Source organism: Atractosteus spatula, chromosome 25, assembly GCF_055471065.1.
Source record: "Atractosteus spatula isolate fAtrSpa1 chromosome 25, fAtrSpa1.hap1, whole genome shotgun sequence".
In the NCBI taxonomy this organism is placed as follows: domain Eukaryota; kingdom Metazoa; phylum Chordata; class Actinopteri; order Semionotiformes; family Lepisosteidae; genus Atractosteus; species Atractosteus spatula.
The window spans coordinates 4,661,746-4,683,545 of record NC_142730.1 but is presented as its reverse complement, the minus strand read 5'-3'; the positions used below and the strand labels follow the sequence as shown (position 1 = coordinate 4,683,545).

At 36.1% G+C, this 21,800-nt stretch overlaps 1 gene segment (V, D, J or C); it reads right to left on the bottom strand.

Moving 5' to 3' along the window:
• Positions 1-21,800, bottom strand: part of LOC148815141 (T-cell receptor alpha chain constant-like) — a 53,688-nt gene that overhangs the window by 23,107 nt on the left and 8,781 nt on the right. Inside the window, 1 exon segment of the C gene segment in view lies at positions 11,828-11,904. Coding sequence covers positions 11,828-11,904 — 77 coding nt within the window.

Here is a 21,800-nt window from a genome sequence, read left to right as displayed (position 1 = left end):
AGTACCACATGTGTTCTTATATTGCACACAAAGAAGCACAGCACATGACTGTCAAATGGAGCATTACTCCAACAGCGATAATGCCATATAGAGAATTATTAAAGCAATCCCAGGTGGCCCAGAACAAACCTCGTTTGGGCTGAATTTGAATTGATACTGTACTCAACCAAAATGTGAAAGGAGTTTCTATTGAGCAGCTGCATGTGTTGGAAATGCTGCTCAGATTTGCAGAAAGACACATTTGTAGAATTCAACACAAAATACTACAGTCTGTACCTAAGTTGTGTGCCTACATTCTTTTTCTGAGAAAACATTTCTGGCGATTTAACAAAACTTACTCGGCATCACAATGAGGCTTGTTCCTGATCCAAATATTAACTTCCAGTCTCCAGTATTCACACAGTGCAGAACACTGCTATAAAAACCTGTATCTCATACAACTGGCAAAAAGTGATTGAGGTTTCGTGTTGTTAAAATATTTTAAATTTGACTTTTTTTTACGTTTATATCCATGGATAGATCATTGCTGACCTGAAAATAATTCTAACTCAATTCTGATATGTTTTTAGTTCACAGCCTGCTGTGGTTTTGAATATAACAGTAAAACTGACATGGGTCTAAATATGGAATTCAATTGGACTATTGATATTTATTTTTACATTTTACATTATTTTAATCCCTCAATACACATTATGTTTAAAAGATAAAACCAGTCACACAATGGCAAGAAATGGTACGGTTTCTTTACAAATACAAAATTAATTATGCTGATCTAGCAATTACAAACCCTTCGGATTGTCTAATGTCAGCCTGCCTGTGCTATCAACATTCAGCTTGATGCAGTATTGCCAATACAACAGGAGAGCCACTCAAATTATGTTCAAGTGAGCTTTTAAGTTTTTGTGACAGTCCTTCAATTATTTAGAACATGGCCGAACTTTTCTTTGGATAATTTCAGTTTAGTAAATTAACTGGACAGTATATCTACATATGCTGCATTATCCTCCAAACGAGTCATTTATTTGACCAAATATTTCCATTCCAAAAAATAAAATACATGCTTGGTTCATCTGTCAGTGTTTGTTCCCTGCCAACATGTCAATTTCTGAGAACCCATATTCACACAATACTCTGTAGAGCTCTGTTCTACAGCATGTACAGCCTTAAGTATTTTGGTATCTACATTCTCATCACAGGAACCAGTTGTTCATGTTCATCTGGTTAATTTTAACCTGATTTTTGTTTATTATTTTTGTACCCATTATTTTTAGGCTTTTTATACCAATAATACAAATATATTCCAACATAATCCTATATAAAACAAGAAAATAAGACAGCTCCTTGCAGTCTCTTGCACTTACCAGGGTTAACATGCAGTTTTGTGCCAGAACCAAAGAGCAGCTTATTGCGAGCATCATTCACACAACAGTACTGCTCCTTACAATAACTTTACTGGATTAAAGATCTTGTGCTGACTCTAGTAAATTATCTAGCAATGTCAGTTACCACACTTTTTTATATTTTTGCAATCAATAGAAACATTATACTTGGTTTATATAGAACTATATATTGACAAAAGTTAATGTCCATGGAATACTATATATACAAGGCTCTGAAGGTTAAAATCCACTTCCTGCAATTCCATAATCCATAAAAACTTTATACTGTATAAACACTGTTGATTCAATACCCATACAAAGATTATGAAGCTTTATAATGAAAATTCTTGTACATAACGATAGTATTGTTACTGTATATATTCTAGGTTACCTCCTGTGTTTAAATGTAAACTTTAGAAAATGCATATCAAAACATTACCTGGAGAATGTATATTTTTAGAGTTCTGTACTGAAAAAAGTGTCCACTAAAAAGTTACACATTATTAAAACATATTTGCTTGATACAATGATTTTTATCATCAAACTCCCAGGATGCGCTCTACAATCGTTTTTTGGTTTAAATTAGCACTTACTTGGAATCACAATTAGGTTTGTTCCAGATCCAAAAGTTAGTTTTGTATTTCCAGTATTCACACAGCACAGAACACTGGTACAAAAACAGCTCTATCATTAACCTCAGATAAACAGCATGCTGCTGAAAACAAAAGTATAATTATTTTGATGGGCAATTAAAAAAAAATTCTACTCCAGTTTATCTAAGTACCAATTTTTTTTAATTACCTATAAGAGCTTTCAATTTAATGCTGTGCTTGCTTTTTATGAATGACCAGCAAGGTATTACATACAGAACTAAAAAGACTCTTAGGAATTCTGAATGATCAAATCTTGTTTTTTAAAATAAAGAAAGGATTACAGTTTATACTTTATCCTATTTTAATTCCTGAATGTTTTAAGTATGCAACCAGCTGAATAATGTTACTAAACAATCAGGCTTCCTACAAATAAAAAACTCAAATATGCCAATTTATCAATAATTAATGACTAATATATACTCATTCCAGCTTTTCAGTTTGGTTCTAACAATTTCAGACTGAAATTCTAGATATCAATTTATTTGTGCCTTCAGTTTTCAAACAGCATTACAAAACCCATTGAATGTCAACATTTTAATTGTTGTTCTATTACTAATCCTGACAGCCCTATAGTTTCTATAGGATAAAAAAATGAATCTTCATAGCTTCTATGAATGTTAAATTCTTTACCCATAACAAATAGAAAGAAACTGTAAGTACAGTATTATTTTAGTCATTTAGTGGTTTCTGGATCTCCTTTAATGTTACTTTTCGTACCCGGCTACAATAAACACATTTTCATTAATATGCAGAAATTTGCTTTTACAAATCATTTTGCAATTGCAGGTAAAAAAGTTCAAAATACATACTTGGTTCAATGGTTAGTCTTGTCCCCTGTCCAAAAATTAGTTTCTGAGCACCAGTATTCACACAGTGCCTGATGTCAATTCAAGATCTAGGAGGACATGCTAGATGCACCAACTTCTACCATCCTGATTATTACAGCGTTTATTCTGATCAGAGTCCCCATCCATCTCACACACTGCTATTAAATGATTTAAGTGCAATAAGTATTGATTACTAAATAATTCTCATTTTTCAATCTCTCATTTTCTATGTTTACTAAAGACCTATCCTGATAGGTGCAAATGAACACATACAGTGGATTAACTACTTTAAGACACGTTATACATATTTCTGGTGCTTTATAAAGTATGGGCTAAATCAGATCAAATTAATAAATCAGTAAAAACCTAGTCAAATTAATACAGTCTAACAAACCACATCCACCATAATTAATAACGTAGCAAATAGCACTGTTTAAGATGGAGAGAAGCAATATTTATATCTGAGAATAAAACCCTGTTTTCATCTGTTTTCTGTACTTACCAGGGCTAACGAGAAGTTTTGTGCCAGAACCAAAGACCAGCTTTTGCCCAGCATTATTCACACAACATTATTTCTCCTTACAATAACTGTGACACAGGAAGCACATTGTACTCTGTTGTATGTTCTGAATATTCATTCACTTGATTTATTACAAACTTTAAACGTCTATGACTGACTTAATTTGCAATACTCAATCAGCTCGAGCTGAAAATCAGCATTTTCAATCACTTTCAGTGCAACTCTTAACTTATATCCCTTTTATAAGTTGGCACTATGGTAGCCATATCTTCTGTGTTATTTTCTTAAGTTTTATATTTGTACATTGAAACCAGGCCAGATGCTTAGTTTATTTCTCAACAAACAAGATTGTGAACATGGTGAAAGATAATAATATACTGTTTTGTACTTTGCAAGAAACTGATTCTGGAGATATATTTAAAAAAACAAGCACGAGGCACTGCTACTTTAGAAAGAACAAGTAATGTGGATTTTACAAATACATTTTTTCCTCTTAAATTTCTCAACTAAAATGCTAAATAGAGCCAGGTGTTGCGATTTTGCGAACTAATCATCTCATTATGTCCATATTACGATGTACAAAATATTCACACAGCTGGATAAAGGCAAAAAAGGATTAAGGTGCTTTACAGATCAAAACCCAGAACAACCCAATATAACTGTAATAATCTCATCTAATTAGTTCTTACTTGGCTCAACTTGTACTCTGGTCCCTCTTCCGAAAATGAGCTTGTCTGTGCCAGCAGCATTCACACAGCTGTGCACAGCATTACGAAAACAGCTGGATAGCTGCTCGTTCATCTGCAGCAAGTGGTTTCAGCTCCCAGCTGGAAGAGCCTTTGGCTCCTTAGATCACCTCTACGAGGACTCACACTGAATCCTTTTAAACCTCCTGGGCTTTTGCCAAAGAGAAAAGAAAGCCCAGTCCAGGTCTATGGGACTACCTCTTTCTCAGGTGTTCATGTTCATAAGAAAAAAAGGCTCCCACTGAAAATATTTGCAACCTCTTTCAAAAAAACACGGTTTAGGATAAGAAAATACATACTTGGTTCAACTGTTAGCCTCGTCCCCTGTCCAAAAGTCAGTTTTCTGTTGTCAGCATTCACACTGCATATAATCTCAATTCAAAAACTGAACGTGCCTCTTTCTGCCTTCCACCCTTCTCTCCCCTCTTGGACCTTCTGATAGGAGTGAAACAGTATCAAACACCAGTTACAGACATAATTATTAATATTCCCCATCTCCAGTGTATGAAGTGTAATCATTATTGATGGTTAAGCTATACTTTATTAGACAGCTAATAGCTTCTAGCTTTTCACTCTTTCATTGTAGTACTTATAAGTACAACTTATTCATCTTAGTACTACTGATAGCTGATAAATTCATTTAAAACACTGGAACACAAAAGAAGTTTGTCAGAGATATGGATATCAAATAAATATGGATGCATAAGAAACCTGCTTATAGTTTGCAATGTACTTAAAGGAGCAATAGTTAGGCATCCAACTTTAATTCCAAGGACCATAAACGTGCAAACTAAATTTCCACAAAGTAATTTGTATTCAGTGGTCTTCTGCACTTACCAGGATTTACAAGAAGCTTCGTTCCAGAACCAAAGATTATCCCTGTGCCAGCATTATTCACACAGCAGAACCTCTCCTTACAATAACCCCAGAGCTGTGTACATTGCACTGTTCTAATAAGAGCATGTGAAACCCTGGTGTTTCAGTAATACTGACAACTGAATTTTTTTATTTAAAATGAATAATAATTAGATTTCAGTGGCTCTATTTTACAAATGACTCTAATTTACAGTACTGTAATTCTCATTAATACACCAAATGCTTTGGATTACACTCAGCTGAATACTAACTTACCATTCCAGTGTTAAATGATAATAGTAAATTTATGGATACCCTTATACAATAAATAAAAAAAACAGCTGCAGATTGCAAAACAATTGAAAATAATTGATACAATAAATGATTGTATTGCATGTCGGTTTTTGATATGATGTACATCACTAATATATCACTTAGAAAGGACTTCACTAGACCCTTATTTATGACAAAAACAATTAGACAAGAGTATATAAGCAGGGGTTCAAATACTTATCCTATAGCAGGTACAGTAAGTGACATATTGTAATTCTCTATAATAGAGGTGCTACAATGTTGTCAGACCCTCAGAGGTAGACTATGATTATATACATATTTAAATACATTTTAAGTTCACCTAATTATTAATTTTAAATAGTGTATGCATACTGTACTGCCTAACAACTGTCTTAGGTTTGTTTTTAATGCTTATTTTCCTAAAAAATACTTATGCTTGCACTCAATTCACTTTCAAATGCCTCTTATGGTCAAGAGTAGGATTCAGGACAAATTTCAATAATAGTCTGCAGCTTGCAGCTCCGTTACACAACAGTACTCACATTTTTGTGAATCACTTTTGCACTTAGCTCTTGCACACACTGACACTAAAATAACAACTAGAAAGCTACTGAAATGGTTTAATTGCATTGCGGGAATTAGTAATTACAGAGAACCATAAATGGACTTTTATAGTGTTGCAATGCCAGTCGGTAAATGTAATCCAGATTAATCAATTTACAACATTTACTGGAGGTCACAAAACAGTGTAAATGACTTACTTGGCTCGACCCTTAGTTTAGTTCCTTCTGCAAATATAAGTCTGTAATCTCCACTTCCAGAATTCACACAGTATGAAAATCCATTACAGAAACCTTGCATGACAAATACTGACTAAATCAAGCCAAGCACACAGCTCCTCCACCTGACTTCTGCTCAGTACATATATATAAGCTTACAAAGTTAAAAATGAAGGGACTATAAATTATTCTTGCATTATATTTTGAAATATACAACAAAAACAAACAAGGCCTAATTCAAACACTCCAAACAACAGCCCTTAACATGACAGTATCCTCTCTGAATCATGAAATGAATCATGAATTATGATTAAACTTTGCAAATCCCACTTCACTGAAAACATATTCTGCCTCCGGACAAACATTCACTTTAAATAAAGATTCCACTCTAACAACCTGTTATCCCAATGAGAAGATTTGAATATGTAAATTACAAAACATCATTTACCAGCAATTTACCAGCAAAGCTTCCTGACAAGAAGAATGGACAGAAAAGGGCAGAATGTTTCATCCTCTCAGTGTGTTCCTGTTCTTGTCAAAAGTGCCTGGGCACCTCATTACACTCCCTAAATACAGTATATCGAGTGTCCTAGGGCTTTAATGTCTTGGACACAGTTGTGGAAAATTCTATACTTTGACTCTTGGAACATCTTGCGATTTTGAGGACTGTAGCTATGTACAGTAGCTTTCCCAGACAATCCTCAGCCTCATCTGAAAAGAAAATAATTTCTATTTTCATGCCTGGCTACCTGTGGGAAGCAGAACATCTAAAAGTTCCAAACAGCCACAGCGATCAGGAGAGATTCAGGTTGATTCTAGTTCCATGAATTCATGAGATGGCAGCTGTGTCTCACAGACTCCATTGAGAGAGTCCATTCTATGCAAAACACCTGGACAAAAGGACTTGTTCTTTTTACAAAATCAGTAACCACCTCACCTCCTAATTACTTATTTCTCACCAAGCATGTTAAATCCAAGAGATCGATAAACTTACTTATTGCTAACATTAGCCGAGTTCCTTCTCCAAATATGAGCTTGTCTCCTGCCCCAGTAGTCACACAGCAGAAAACATCATGACACAAACCACCAGCCACACACAGACAGGACACCAGACAACAGTGACAGTGACCAGGGCTTTAAAACTCTTTTCTAACTGGTACACATCACCTCGTCACGTCTAGTTTGGTGGAGGGTCATTAAAAAAGTTGACATGCCATCCTTAGATACTAATTCACAAGGTTAAGTTATTCACTTTTTTCTTCCTCAACATCTCTTTTGTACACACATTACCAAACTTTGCTTTTCCTAACTCAAAGAAAACTCCTGCATGTTGTTCATATATCACTTACCAGACTCCACGACGAGTTTTGTTCCCTGTCCAAAAAACAGCTTATACCCTCCATCATTCACACAGCATGACGAACTGTGTCAAAAACCCTCTAAGGTACCTGCCATTTGTGCTCTCCGTTTCTGTCTTTTTTGTAGCTGTGAAATTGTCCTCCTTTTATATGAATCATAAAACAAACTGGCTCATCATGAATAAGGGGTAGTGAACTTTATCACTCGCAATAATTTCAGACCCGTGGACACAGCTTTTCTTAGTATATGGAACAATTTTAAAGAAGGTCTGAGATATTTTTAATGAGCTTCTCAAAGATACTATTTGTAATTTAATAATGTGTTTTTACAATTCCCGGTTTAATTGGGTTTTAAATACTAATAGGAGAAATGACTGACCTTATAGCAAACCCTAACCACAATTCCAGGAGTCTTCTGAAATTAAAGATAATATGTTTCATACGAATTTGTACTTACAAGGCTGGACTAACAATGTGGTTCCACCGCCAAATACCAGTTTGTCACTTGCTCCATTCACACAGTACTAGACTCCACACTAAAAACTGTCTGAGTCGTTTTACAGCCAGCTTGAAAAGGTTCCTCATTAGAATAAAGGAGGCCAAGACATTAAGATAACCAGAATGATTGTGCAACATACAGTTAAACTATGATCAATTCAAAAGATATACTGTACAATGTAGGAAATTACAGAATTCTCTAGTAATGTCTATACTATACTGTGTTATAGCTGCATCACCATCTTTAGATATTCACTTATTATTATTCAATTATTATTGACACGTGTCAATGTGGTATTAAAGTCCTGTTACACTTACGGGGCTTGATAGACAATTTGGTTCCAGAACCAAACATCAGCTTGTTCCACCCATCTCCAGTCACCCACACTGTTCAGCGCTTTAACCAAAAGTTCGTCTCTCTTAACATCTGAGCTAGACGGAGAATGCTTTTGCAGATGCTGCATTGACAGTTGGCGACACCCTTTTAATAAGCTTTATTTTCCAATATATAAAATAAATTCCAGGTTAAATACACTGCTGATCCAGACACAATCACTGTCACTGTGAAGTCTGTGCACATGAGAATAAACGTGTTAAATTCCTGTCTCTGTACATACTATATAGCAGCACAGATGATACTCGATTTGGATGATCGAATAAATGAATCTCTTGTGACAAGATTCTTTCATTGTCTTATTATCATCTCAGCTGAAAGGCACAAGCCATCAGTAAGAAACTCACTGACAAACAGCAAAAAACGTGTACCTACCATGTCCAGAATATAACTACAGCACAACAACAAATTGCATTAATTCCCTTCGACAGGGACTACAAGAGTTTCTGAATATGCTGGCACCAGTCAATTAATATATTTGTCACTTGTAGGCTTGGCTTGCTAATAGCAACAACAATCTCATGTCCTGACTCACAACTACACAACTAGCACGACTGAATGTCCACAGCCCTAGACTCACAAAATCTCACAAAATCCATGAACTTACGTGGCTCAACACCCAGAAGCGTTCCAGTCCCGAAAAAGATCTTAACTCCCCCCTGGCCTTTCACACAGTGTGAGACAAGATAGCAAATACTTGGCTTCCTAACACCAGCAAGCCCCTTAATTATTTTTTTTTTCTGAACTGTTATAGTAATAGAAAAGTTTTGTAAACTACAATGATGCATTATGCACTCTACTAAAACACAATATCATGTCAACAATATCCTAAGACAATGCTTACCTACATTGTTTAGTTTCATTGACAGAAACACACTTTTTCACATTGGGAGTTTAATAATGAAACCATGGCATTCTACAACAATGAAAAAATATGAGATAATTTACACACACACATAGACTGACAACAAAACTATTGTCCTAATTGTCGATTTGTTATTGGATCTGAATTCAGATGTTGTGTCTGCTCTTGTCGGTATTAATAAAGTAGAGCAGTATGAAAACAAATGACTTACTTGTTTCCACAATTAGTTTAGTTCCCTTTCCAAATACCGGTCTGTCAGTTCCGTCATTCACACAGTGTTAAACACCGCTACAGAAACCAAAGACCAGTGGGATCTCATCGATAAGCGAGTTTTATTTTCTGTCCTTAGTTGCCAACCTAAATTTCAGGTTATTTGCAGAAATATGGCAGTGTTTATATCTTTCATGCCTACTGTCTTTGAAAACCATGAAGACAATTGCTGTTTGTAAATAAAGCTTTTAAACACTTGGTATACAAAAGAAATAAATACAGTGTACTGTACATACACAAACCACACTATCTGTTTCTACTTACTGGGCTGTTTCAATAGCTTCGTTCCACTTCCAAAAACAAGCTTGTCAGTTGATGTTTTCACACAGTGTTAGACTCTACATCAAAAATCCTAGCTGTTCCAGGATGACAGAACTGACACAGAAACAAAACACATCTCCTGAAATCGCACCAGCCTGGAACTGGAACACTTTCCAGTATATAAATTGTCCTTTTTTATTTCTGATTGCAGAACTGTAATTTTTTTGTCCCACCTCCAGTATTAATTAGAACACTATCTTCTTCCATGTACAATAATTTGAATTGCTTTAACAAGCTGGATTTCATTAATCTCCTCATCACAATGAATGGACTCAACAGTTTCGTACTAGACACTGCAGTGATAAAATTCCCTCCTCAATCCAGAAGTGGACTGCTTCTCCAGCAAAAGTTCTCTCCTGACATGACTGCAGGGAGATCAAACACACTAATGGCACATAAAGGGCATATTTTAGTTACATATTTCATTTATTCTGACTTCAGCTTCAAAATGCTGAAAAAAAGCATAATTAGAGCATAAAAAAGAACTATAATTTTTATGCAGATTTAATTTTCTTCCTTTCTTATTTCCTGATTAACGGGCTTGATAACCCTAAATCAGCAAACAATGATAAAATGACAATAAAACCATTAACATTACTTACTTGGCTGCACATTCAGTTTTGTTCCAGTGCCAAAGACAAGTTTAAAGCCCGACTGAGTATTCACACACTGAAATAATCCACAACAAATACCTGTTTCCTACTGTGGGACCTACGTGTTAATTGTATTTTTTCATTTTCAGTTAAATAAATCCATACAAAAGAGTACGCAAGACAGCACAACAGGACTGATGGCATATATAGAAAGTAAATGCTATTATCAAGCCGATATTAAATATGTATTATAACTGTATGCGCCGACAAATGAGATGTTTCCTGCCAAAACAGCCAAGTGACGTTCCTGAATACATCCTATTAAAGTTCAACTACAATGGAAAAGACTGCAAATCTTAACCGTAAGATATGGAATTTGATTAAACTATTAATTCCTGTACAAAAGCAATTTTCTGTATGCCTCCTGAATCCCTATGGTTATTAAATGCCTAACCATAAGAGCACAGACTGTCCCGTCACACAAGATCTGAATGCACAGCAGTGTGGTCCAGCAGTATGGCTCCTGTTTCTAAAAATGCCACATTAATCAGGCTCGTCCACTCCATTCACTCATGTTAAATGTTGCATTCACTAACAGCTAACGGATTTCCTCTACCAAGAACGAGCTTTCATGCTCCTTACGACTCAAATAACATTAAGCGTAATCCAGTTAGTATTTTCCGATATGCTTGAAAACTAAAGCTTTAAAAAGATAGGAACTTACCTGGTTGCACAACTAGCCTGGTGCCTTTTCCAAACACAATGTTTACACCAGTATTCACACAGTATCACACTTCACTACAAGAACCTACAGCTGAATACGTATCATCACCCTTTCAGCCATTGCAAGACAGTATTCAGGGGTTAAGTATTATTTACTCTGTAAAGAGGTACTTAACTTGTACAGTATTGTAATCCAAAACATGAATAGATTTTTATTTAAAAAAAATATTTGCCTGTTCGTTGTAAGAGTGGAAGCATGATTACGAGTCTCTTAAATCTCCAAAAAAGACTCACGTTGAACAAGCAGAGAGCAGGAATGTCTGCATTTTAACACAATGTGAGGTTTGCATGCCCTTTGACAAAACACAGTCCGGATGCTTGATTTCACAGTCTAAAAATGAGTGCATATTATATATATATAATATAGAAAATGAAGAAACCTATTTTCTGTTCACAAAACCAGATATATGCTAAAGGTTTATACCATATTACCCGTATGTGCCAATATGACTGTGATCTTAACTACAAGCACAGCATTTATTTATTTTTTTATTAACCCTAACAGCCTTCTTCTCTTTGTTTCTTCTGGCGAACGCCCATACACCAGAGATACCAACTCTGCACCACAATACCTAATGCAGCACAAATGCGTAGTTTTCTTAAATTACGTCCCCGGTCTTTCTATAAATTTGACATTGGTCAGGACTTTTTCGCACATCCATAAATATTGAAAATACAATATAGAAACTCACTTGTTTCCACAATCAGCTTTGTTCCACTTCCAAATATGAGCTTGCCAGCACCAGTATTCACACAGTGCTGAGCTCCTCTACAGAAACTACAGGCTCTGAGAGTCCACTCAGTAAAAAAGCATGCAGGTGTTTTATATACTTTCCAAGCTGTCTGTTTCTAATCACACAATATAATAATGGTGGCAATACAGGAATTGGAATCAATTATCTGTTTAATATGTTGGGATCCTTTAATGTTTCCCATTATATTAGAAAAACATTCTGCAATAATGTCAGGGGCTTTGTAAAAATGTTAAATTTTTTGTAAGAAAAGTACATAAGAAGGGTACACAATGTCCTAAACCTTCTGGATTAAATGCAGATTACACATGAATAGAAACACATTACAGGTTGATGCGTTTTATTTTTCCTTACAAAAGATCAATATTGATGATCAATTGTGTCAATAATCATGTTCTGCTTTCAGAAATTAATTTGACACATGTTGTCTTCATCCAGCACCAGCTTCGCACAGAATAAAAAAAGCAAGAAATCCCGATATCCTACCTTAAACCTGCCTTGTGCATGTTGCTGAAACCTGGAATCTCATTTTGAACAATGTCTTTTGCTTTGCCAATACAATACTTGCACGACACCCGTTTTAACCTACACTGGTGAATGATTGTGAAACATGGATGTATGGAATTGTAACTAGAAAGGAAAAAACATTTGAACATTTTTCCTGTGTTGAACAACGGTACAGCTTTGATACGACAGAAATCAGCTGCTCTTCGCGCGATTGGGCTCCATAGGATGGACTGAACTGTACAGAAATGCTTATCCCTGCTGCTGGTCAGAATTCCCCCTGTCTCCCTGCTGGACTCGACCCCCAGATGATACTCACTGGGCTCCACAGACACCTGGGTTCCAGTGCCAAACACCAGCTTGTTCAGCCCTCCTCCAGCACCCCACACTGATCTACCCCAGTGCAAATACTTGCCCCTCTCTGCTGACCAGAATCTACACCTGTGGGGCAAATACTGCTCTACTGACCAGAAACTCCACCTGCAGGGCAAATACTTGCCCCTCTCTGCTGACCAGGATGTCCATCTAGACCTGAATTTTGCCACATTTTTGTTAAGCTTGGTTGAACTAAAAGTTTTTTACAATTCTTTCCTAAAACTACTATTTTCCTTTAGTTCTCTCTCATTATCCTATCAATTTTATCAAGTTTGGACAAATACTTCATATTCGAGGTCTGGAGTGGATTATTCCGAACTGATAGGAGAGCAGTCATCTTTTCTCTGCCATCAGCTTTTGAATACATTTTAGAAAAAAATGACATATTATTGTTTGTATAACTAAATAATGCATACTTCTACTACTAGATGAATACTACCACCACTAATGATCATATAGCATAATGTGAAATTTTACTTACTTGGCTCTACATTAAGTTTCGTTCCAGCTCCAAAAATGATCTTATATCCTCCTGACTGAGCATTCACACATCAGTGCATCTCAATACAAATACTGGCAGCCTTTTCCATGAAGATAGACAGGCAAAGCTCTTCCATGAAGAAATACACAGCAATTCTAATAGACCAGCATTGACTGGATAGAAAATCGCTAAACTAGCATATATTTAAAGCACAAGATGTTTAGTAAAGTCGTCGTGTGTGGTGAACACACAACACAAAGTACCACAATGAGTCTATTTTACATTGTTTTCCTGTCACGACTTAACTTGCACACATAAAAACTGAGGAATAACTAGAGAAAAAAAATCAACTTGTCATAATACACACAAATATTAGAAGACATAATATAAGCAACACTCTGTAGCTTCTTATCATAACTAACAAAAACGTACTGTACAAGTTACCAACAAATGTTTCACTTAATATGAACAATAATCAAACTTTAACAATACTGGCAAAGATTTCTATACTTACAAAGCTAGAGCACATCATTTTCCAAATTACCACAGGGTTGGAAAACCCATCAACTTTAGCTATCAGAAACTCACTGGGACATAGATGGGTCAAATTAGCTACTATACCATAAAATGAACTTCTTACTGCAGGTTCAAATTAAGACTGAAATTAACATTAAATATTAACTGCTTACTACATGTAAACTCTTCAGCACACATTTGATTTAGTGCCTATTTTCATAGGGAGATATACTTGCAGCATTCGCTTAGAATATGTTTGTACATGACCACCGGATTCCCGTAAAACAAATTACATAAAATAATTAATTATGAGCTATATATTAATGGGTTTAAGGTCATAATAAATATGAGCAATATTTCTGATATTTAAAAGTAGATTCTAAGCTGGGTATTTTAAGAAAATAAACTTACTTGGCTGCACCAGGAGCTGAGTTCCTTTTCCAAAAGTGAGCTTTTGAACACCACTACCCGTGTTCACACAGTGTTGTACTGCACTACATAAACACCTAGCCTGTAGGCTAGCTAATGGTGTATCGGTGTGGGGGTTTCAAACTGGAGGTTAATTAGAACACATGGACACAGCAGTTATCACTGTACTTCTAGATGTGCTTGAAATTCACAAGAGTCAGCTGTGAGAGAAAACGCCTCTTTGACAAGCCCTGTGTGTGTGCATATGGGTGCCTATGTTATTTATAAATGTTATATACTGTACTGGCTAATGCAACAAAGTAATAAAGCAGAAGATATTTCTTTTAACTTATGAAGAGGAAAACATTAAAATACACATTTTGCTTGTTGCTGTGATGAATTTCACTGTTGGTGACCACAGCAGAAAGAGAATAACAGTACAATGACACTAATCTAATGTGCTAATATATGAGGTATTATATAGAATCACATAATAGGAAATTCTAAACTCGTTGCTCTCATACAAAAAAAATAAAACTCACTTGGTTTCACAACGAGCTCCGTTCCTGTTCCAAATATGAGCTTCTGTGCCCCACCACCATAATTCACACAGTGCTACACTGCCCTTCGTAAACTCCTGGCTTCAAAATACAGAGCTTCTTGTTTAAAACAGAATTCCTTGATACAGTTACGTCGGCTGCTGTGTACTTTATAAACATACTCACTGAACATTTCTTTGTATTTGTACTACTTGAGATTAGCACGAGCTAATCGTAAGAAAACTTTGTGTGCCATTAAAGGATTCGATGAAACAGACAGTTAGACTGATCAACAGATGAACAGGCAGGACCTAGAAAATGATTTACTTACTTGGGACGACTACCAAACTTGTACCGCTTCCAAAAATGATCTTGTCTGCTCCTCCACGAGTCACACAGTACAAACTCTCCTGACAAATAGCTTTACAAGAGGGGGCTTTTCTTCCCCAGAAATTTCTCTTTTCTGTAAACTCTTTTTACATAAATAAGGTGTCAAGAACTTTTATAAAAAACAAAAATAAGCATGTGTCACCAAGCCATTGGTAGATTTCCACTGAAATGAGAATTGTCTGTTCTTCCTAATGCACAATCAACTTTTTTCAGCTCATGCATTAAAAACAGCAAGACAGAACATATTAGTATGAACTCCTGTTATCTACGATCTGTTAAAAATGAAGTTAAAGTAGACTCACTTGGTTCAACTTTCAAATGAGTTCCCTGTCCAAATATGAGCTTTCTGCCTCCTGAATCAGTCACACAATGAGCCTGAGCATTTCAAAAACCTACAACATGCCCTAACGCTTCCACTGTTTTAAAATCCTTCAGTTGCCTTATTTTGTAACAGGACATAACAGAATTTTCACCTTTCTGATTCCTTTGAAGTTCACAATTTATGACCTTTCAGAATTTTTTAGAAAAACAACAACATTCCTTTGTTTGTGATGAAGATCATAATCAATGACTAATACAGTTTTAAACCATGTTTTCTTATTTTCAACATTACAGCAAAACAAAAAGCTATTTAAAATTATTTCAAGAAGCAATTTAAAATCTGCTTTTATAATAAGAACCAAATCGCTAAAGCACGGTGGGAAATCTAGCTCTGCCTAAATATGGAGAATGTACATGTAAACAAGCCAAAATATAAGCAGAATTAATTTAACCAAAACCGAGTAATCACAATGTTTATAATAGTACGGGTTTCCATATCTCCATGAAGAAATACTGCTAAATAGATTGCAGTAACACCAACATACTTTGTTAAATTTCAAGTTAATGACAGTAGAGTGGATGTGTAACTCAGTTTTTAAACTTGAATATATAACATTCTCTTTTAAAACACCCTGAAATACTCACGTGGCACAACAACCAGTTTAGTTCCTTTTCCAAACACAAGCTTTCCAGCTGTTCCACTATTCACACAGTGTTACACTGCACAGCATTAAGTCCGCAGACACAGGCACAAGTACGGGCACCCTTCCATTAAAACTGTTTTCATTCTGCAAGTATTCTGAACTGTTAAATATCTGTTCTAAGCGTTTTCAAAGTTTTTTAAGTCTGGGTCCAATTCAGGGTCGCACGGGAGCCACAGCCTATCCCAGCAAGCAACAGGCGCAGAGCAGGGTACACCCTGGACGGGACGCCGGACCTGCCCATGGCAAACACACAGATACAGACACACACACACTCACACGAGGGACAATTTTCCCAGGAGTCAATTAACCTACCACTATGTCTTTGGACTTTGGAAGAAAACCAGAGCACCCTGAGGAAACCAACATGAACACGACAACAACATGCAAACTCCACACAGATAGCACCCCAGGTCCATAATTGAACCCAGGGATCCAGCGCTGTGAGGCAGTAATGCTAACCACTGCACCACTGTGCTGCCCATTATTATTAGTCATGTAAATATATAGCAAAATAAAAAAGATAACCCCTATACGGTACTGTATTCATAAACATCTTTCCTTCTTGTTGTCAATCAGCTATTTGATTTAATCTTTAATAAAGTTCATTGAAATTTCCTAAGTGCACAAAAAGACTGTGAAACAGAAGAAACTCACTTGTTTCTACAATTAGCTTTGTTCCACCACCAAATACGGGTTTATCAGCTGCACCAGTATTCACACAGTGCTGAGGTCCTGGACAGAAACGCAGTTCTGCTGGGATCACTCAGAACTGTGCACAGTACAGTACAGTACATTAAAACTTTCAAATTGTATTTGTTTAGTTTTATGTTTTGATGACAAATTAAACCTGTCCCCAATCTACCACATTGTAATCAGACTCTAGATTCTATAATTCAAAAGTTTTCAAGCACACAAAAAAATAGAAACAACTCACTTGTTTCCACAATCAGCTTTGTTCCACTTCCAAATATGAGTTTGCCAGCTACACCAGTATTCACACAGTGCTGAGCTCCTCTACAGAAACCCAGCTCTGCTGGGATCATGCAGTACAGTGCACAGTACAGCATGTTCAAACTCTTACATTTTATTTTTATGACAAATTACACCTGTCCCCCTTTATAATTTTATAAATTATAATCACAATATAATAAGTGCACATTATAATCAGCCCCTAGATTCTACAATTGATTTAAAAAACACACACAAATACCTAGAACAATAGAAACAACTCACTTGTTTCCACAATGAGCTTTGTTCCACTTCCAAATATGAGTTTATTAGCTGCACTGCCAGTATTCACACAGTGCTGAGCTCCTCTACAGAAACCCAGCTCTGCTGGGATCACTCAGTACAGTGCACAGTACAGTATGTTTAAATGTGCAAATTTTATTTTTATGTTTAATTACACCTGTCCTGCTTCTGTCATGCAGTAATTAGCTCCTAGATTCTGTAATTTAATGTTTTAAAAACAAACTCACTTGTTTCCACAACCAGCTTCGTTCCACTTCCAAATATGAGCTTGTCTGCTACACCAGCATTCACACAGTGCTGATCTCCACTACAGAAACCCAGAAACTCTACAGGAACTACAGAAACCATGCAGTAGAGTGTGTAAATGTTGTAAACATATATGAAATGTTAATATTTTATTTTTAAGACTAATTACACCTGCACCCTCTGCCACATCACAATCAGTCCCCAGATTCTGGAATTCAATTCTTTAAAAAAACATGCAAAAACACAATAGAAACAACTCACTTGTTTCCACAATGAGCTTCGTTCCACTTCCAAATATGAGTTTGCCAGCTACACCACCAGCATTCACACAGTGCTGAGCTCCTCTACAGAAACCCAGATCTGCTGGGATCACGCAGTAGACTGCATAGTACAGTACCTAAACACTTTCAAATTTGATTTTTCATGATTAGTTATACCTGTTCTGCTACTGTCACACTGTAATTAACTCCTTTATTCTGTAATTCAATGTTTTTAAAAAAACACTCACTTGTTTCCACAATGAGCTTCGTTCCACTTCCAAATATGAGTTTAGCAGCTGCACCAGTATTCACACAGTGCTGAACCTCTCTACAGAAACTCAGCTCTGCTGGGATCACTCAGTACACTGCATAGTACAGTATGCACAAACTTTTACATTTTATTTTTATGACAAATTACACCTGTCCCCCTTCTGCCACATTATAATCAGCCCCTAGATTCTACAATTGATTTTTAAAAAAACCCACACAAAAATACCTAGAACAATAGAAACAACTCACTTGTTTCCACAGTCAGTTTTGTTCCACTTCCAAATATGAGTTTGCCAGCACTTCTATCATTCACACAGTGCTGAAGTCCTCTACAGAAACCCAGCTCTTCTGGGATTGCTCAGTACAGTGCACAGTACAGCATGTTAAAATGTGCAAATGTGATTTTTTATGATTAGTTACACCTGTCCTGCTTCTTTTACACAGTAACTAGCTCCTAGATGCTGTAATTCAATGTTGAAAAAAACACTCACTTGTTTCCACAGTCAGCGTTGTTCCACTTCCAAATATGAGTTTATTAGCTGCACCACCAGCATTCACACAGTGCTGAACCCCTCAACAGAAACCCAGGGATCACTCAGTAGAGTGCATAATCACAGGATGTAAACACTTTCAAATTTGATTTTTTAAGATTAATTATACCTGTCCTGCTTCTGTCACACTGTAATTAGCCCCTAGATTCTACAATAGATTAAAAAACACACACACACACACACAAATACCTAGAACAATAGAAAGAACTCACTTGTTTCCACAGTCAGTTTTGTTCCACTTCCAAATATGAGTTTGTCGGCACCACTTCTATCATTCACACAGTGCTGAACCCCTCTACAGAAACCCAGCTCTGCTGGGATCACGCGGTAGACTGCATAGTACAGTACCTAAACACTTTCAAATTGTATTTTTTACTATAAGTTATACCTGTCCTGCTACTGTCACACAGTAATTAGCTCCTTGATTCTGTAATACAATGTTTTAAAAAAGTCCAACTCACTTGTTTCCACAATCAGCTTTGTTCCACTTCCAAATATGAGTTTGTCAGCACCGCCAGTATTCACACAGTGCTGAGCTCCTCTACAGAAACCCAGCTCTGCTGGGAACACTCAGTACACTGCATAATACAGTATATAAACACTTTCAAATTTTATTTTTTATGTTTAGTTACACCTGTCCTGCTTCTGTCACGCAGTAATTAGCTCCTAGATTCTGTAATTTAATGTTTAAAAAAAAACACTCACTTGTTTCCACAATTAGCTTAGTTCCACTTCCGAATATGAGTCTGTTAGTACCACCAGTATTCACACAGTGCTGAACCCCTCTACAGAAACCCAGCTCTGCAGGGACTATTCACATAATGGGATTGATTCTCTTCTAATCCTTATGAAACATATAAACAAATGATTTAGCTGATTCCAAAAACAGTGTGTTTCTATGTAAGTAACTGAAGTTAAGATGTATTGTATGTGACATATTGATCTAACCAGGGTATTAGTTATATCAGTATAACTGATATGTAGATGTACTGTACTGAGATATTCTACAGCAGCCAGTTAAACAGATAGACAGATACAAGTAAAAGGAGCTAATGTAGTTTGACTTTAAGAACAGACGTTCTCGAGTGAATTAAGAGTTCACTTACTTGGTACAACCAGCAATCTTGTACCGCTCCCAAAAATGATCTTGTCTGTTCCTCGATTCACACAGTGAAAACTCTCCTATCAAAAATCTTTAGTGCAGGCAAGTCCTTTCAACAACCATTACAACTGCTTTAGCCTTCCAAAAGAATGTCTGAAGTATACTATTTAAACTGAATAATAAGTACGACAAACAATTCAATTAACAAGAAGTTCAAAATAAAGTTCACAATTCCTAAAATGCAAAAAACTGGTTCATTCTACACCTTTCTCTCGTAATAATGCAACAGAATGTTTTATAAATGCTCTCTTGAGACATACAGTATACCGTATACATTCACTTCAATTGATTTCTACTGTACTCACTTGGTTCCACTGTTAAAAGAGTGCCTTTTCCAAATATAAGCTTTGTAGCCCCTGAGGTAGTCACACAGTGACAGTGAGCTTGACAGAAACCTACAGGGGCATATTCCTGGTGTGAAAAGGTTTCAGCCATCACAATAAAGATGATCATTAGAGCATTATCAATATGCATGTTATAGATTGTCTCAACTGGCCTCTATAATCTATTTCTATGCATCTGGTTAATGATAAAGATGCAAACCTTTTCTACTAATCTGATGGGCATTTACAGCAACGGACTACATAATATCCTGCTACAATGGGAAACAGAATATCCTGTTTAAATGCACATAAAAAGGGTCTTAATCAATACTGACATAAAATGTTAAATAGGTTATTGAGGGTGTAATGGAATATCACAACCCAACTTTAGTCCATGAAGCTATTGAATAATTTCCACTGAAATGAAGTCAGTGAATTTTTGCACAATCCTCTAAGTTGGACTGTTTTCTTTCCAAATGAACAAGAAAACAGTACTTACTAGACTGCACAGCCAGCTTAGTTCTTTTCCCAAATACAAGCTTTCCTGTATTTCCAGCATTCACACAGTATCACACTGCAGTACATAAACTCCCACCTAAAGCACTGGCACCCTTCCTCTACAAAGCATTATTCACCTAGTTATGAAGTCACCATGGGTCACCAATTCTTATATCCATTGCTCCATAGACATCTACTGTACAGCTGAACTATCACATTAATCCTCAGACCCTCTGTTACAATTTATAAGCATTGGCCTACATGTGGCAACATGCAATGATAACCTTGTGTAGCTACTCTACTCTATGTGCAGCTGTTGAAAGGATACATAAAAACAGATGATCAGAGACAGAGAAATGTAGCTACAGTAGCAGAAAAAGATTCATATGCTGTGCATTGCAAATATTTCCCTCCTGCCCAACCACAAGCCCTCAGGTCCATCATTCCCAGAAAGATCCAGCAAGGTTTGGAAGTGCACAAAACAGACAAATACACAACTTACTTGCTTCTACAATCAGCTTTGTTCCACTCCCAAATAAGAGCTTGTCAGCTCCACTACCAGCATTCACACAGTGCCGAGCACCTCTACGTAAACCGAGAGCTACTCGGTCTACTTGTTGAAGAGGTTAAATTAAATAGTATGATCCTAAATTAACCTATATTATTTAACCTACTGGTTCCAGAATGTCTCGAGATGAGTGGTAAATATGTGTAACAAATAACGGGGAATATTAGTTCTATGAACTGGTGCTTATAGCTTCTAAAAATGCAATGTCACAAGTTTCTTACCACAATTAGCATTTTCTGTGTATTTCTTTTAAGCATATTCTAGTGGATTCAATTATTATTAGAAGGCTTTATCATAAAAATAAAACCTGCGAATTGTGAGGCAGGTCTAATTATGCAAAGTTAAAGATGTTGAGCATATAGCCTCTCAATCTTGTATATTATAAAGGATTAAAGCAATAATACCCAGGACAATGAAATAACAGAAAAGCTTAATGTTGTTGGAATTTGTGAACTAAATCAGTTGAAAGATAGATAAATATGCTGAGAAAAAAATTGAATATTTAACAACTACAATGTAATTCAGTTCTACTTACGCGGCTGTATT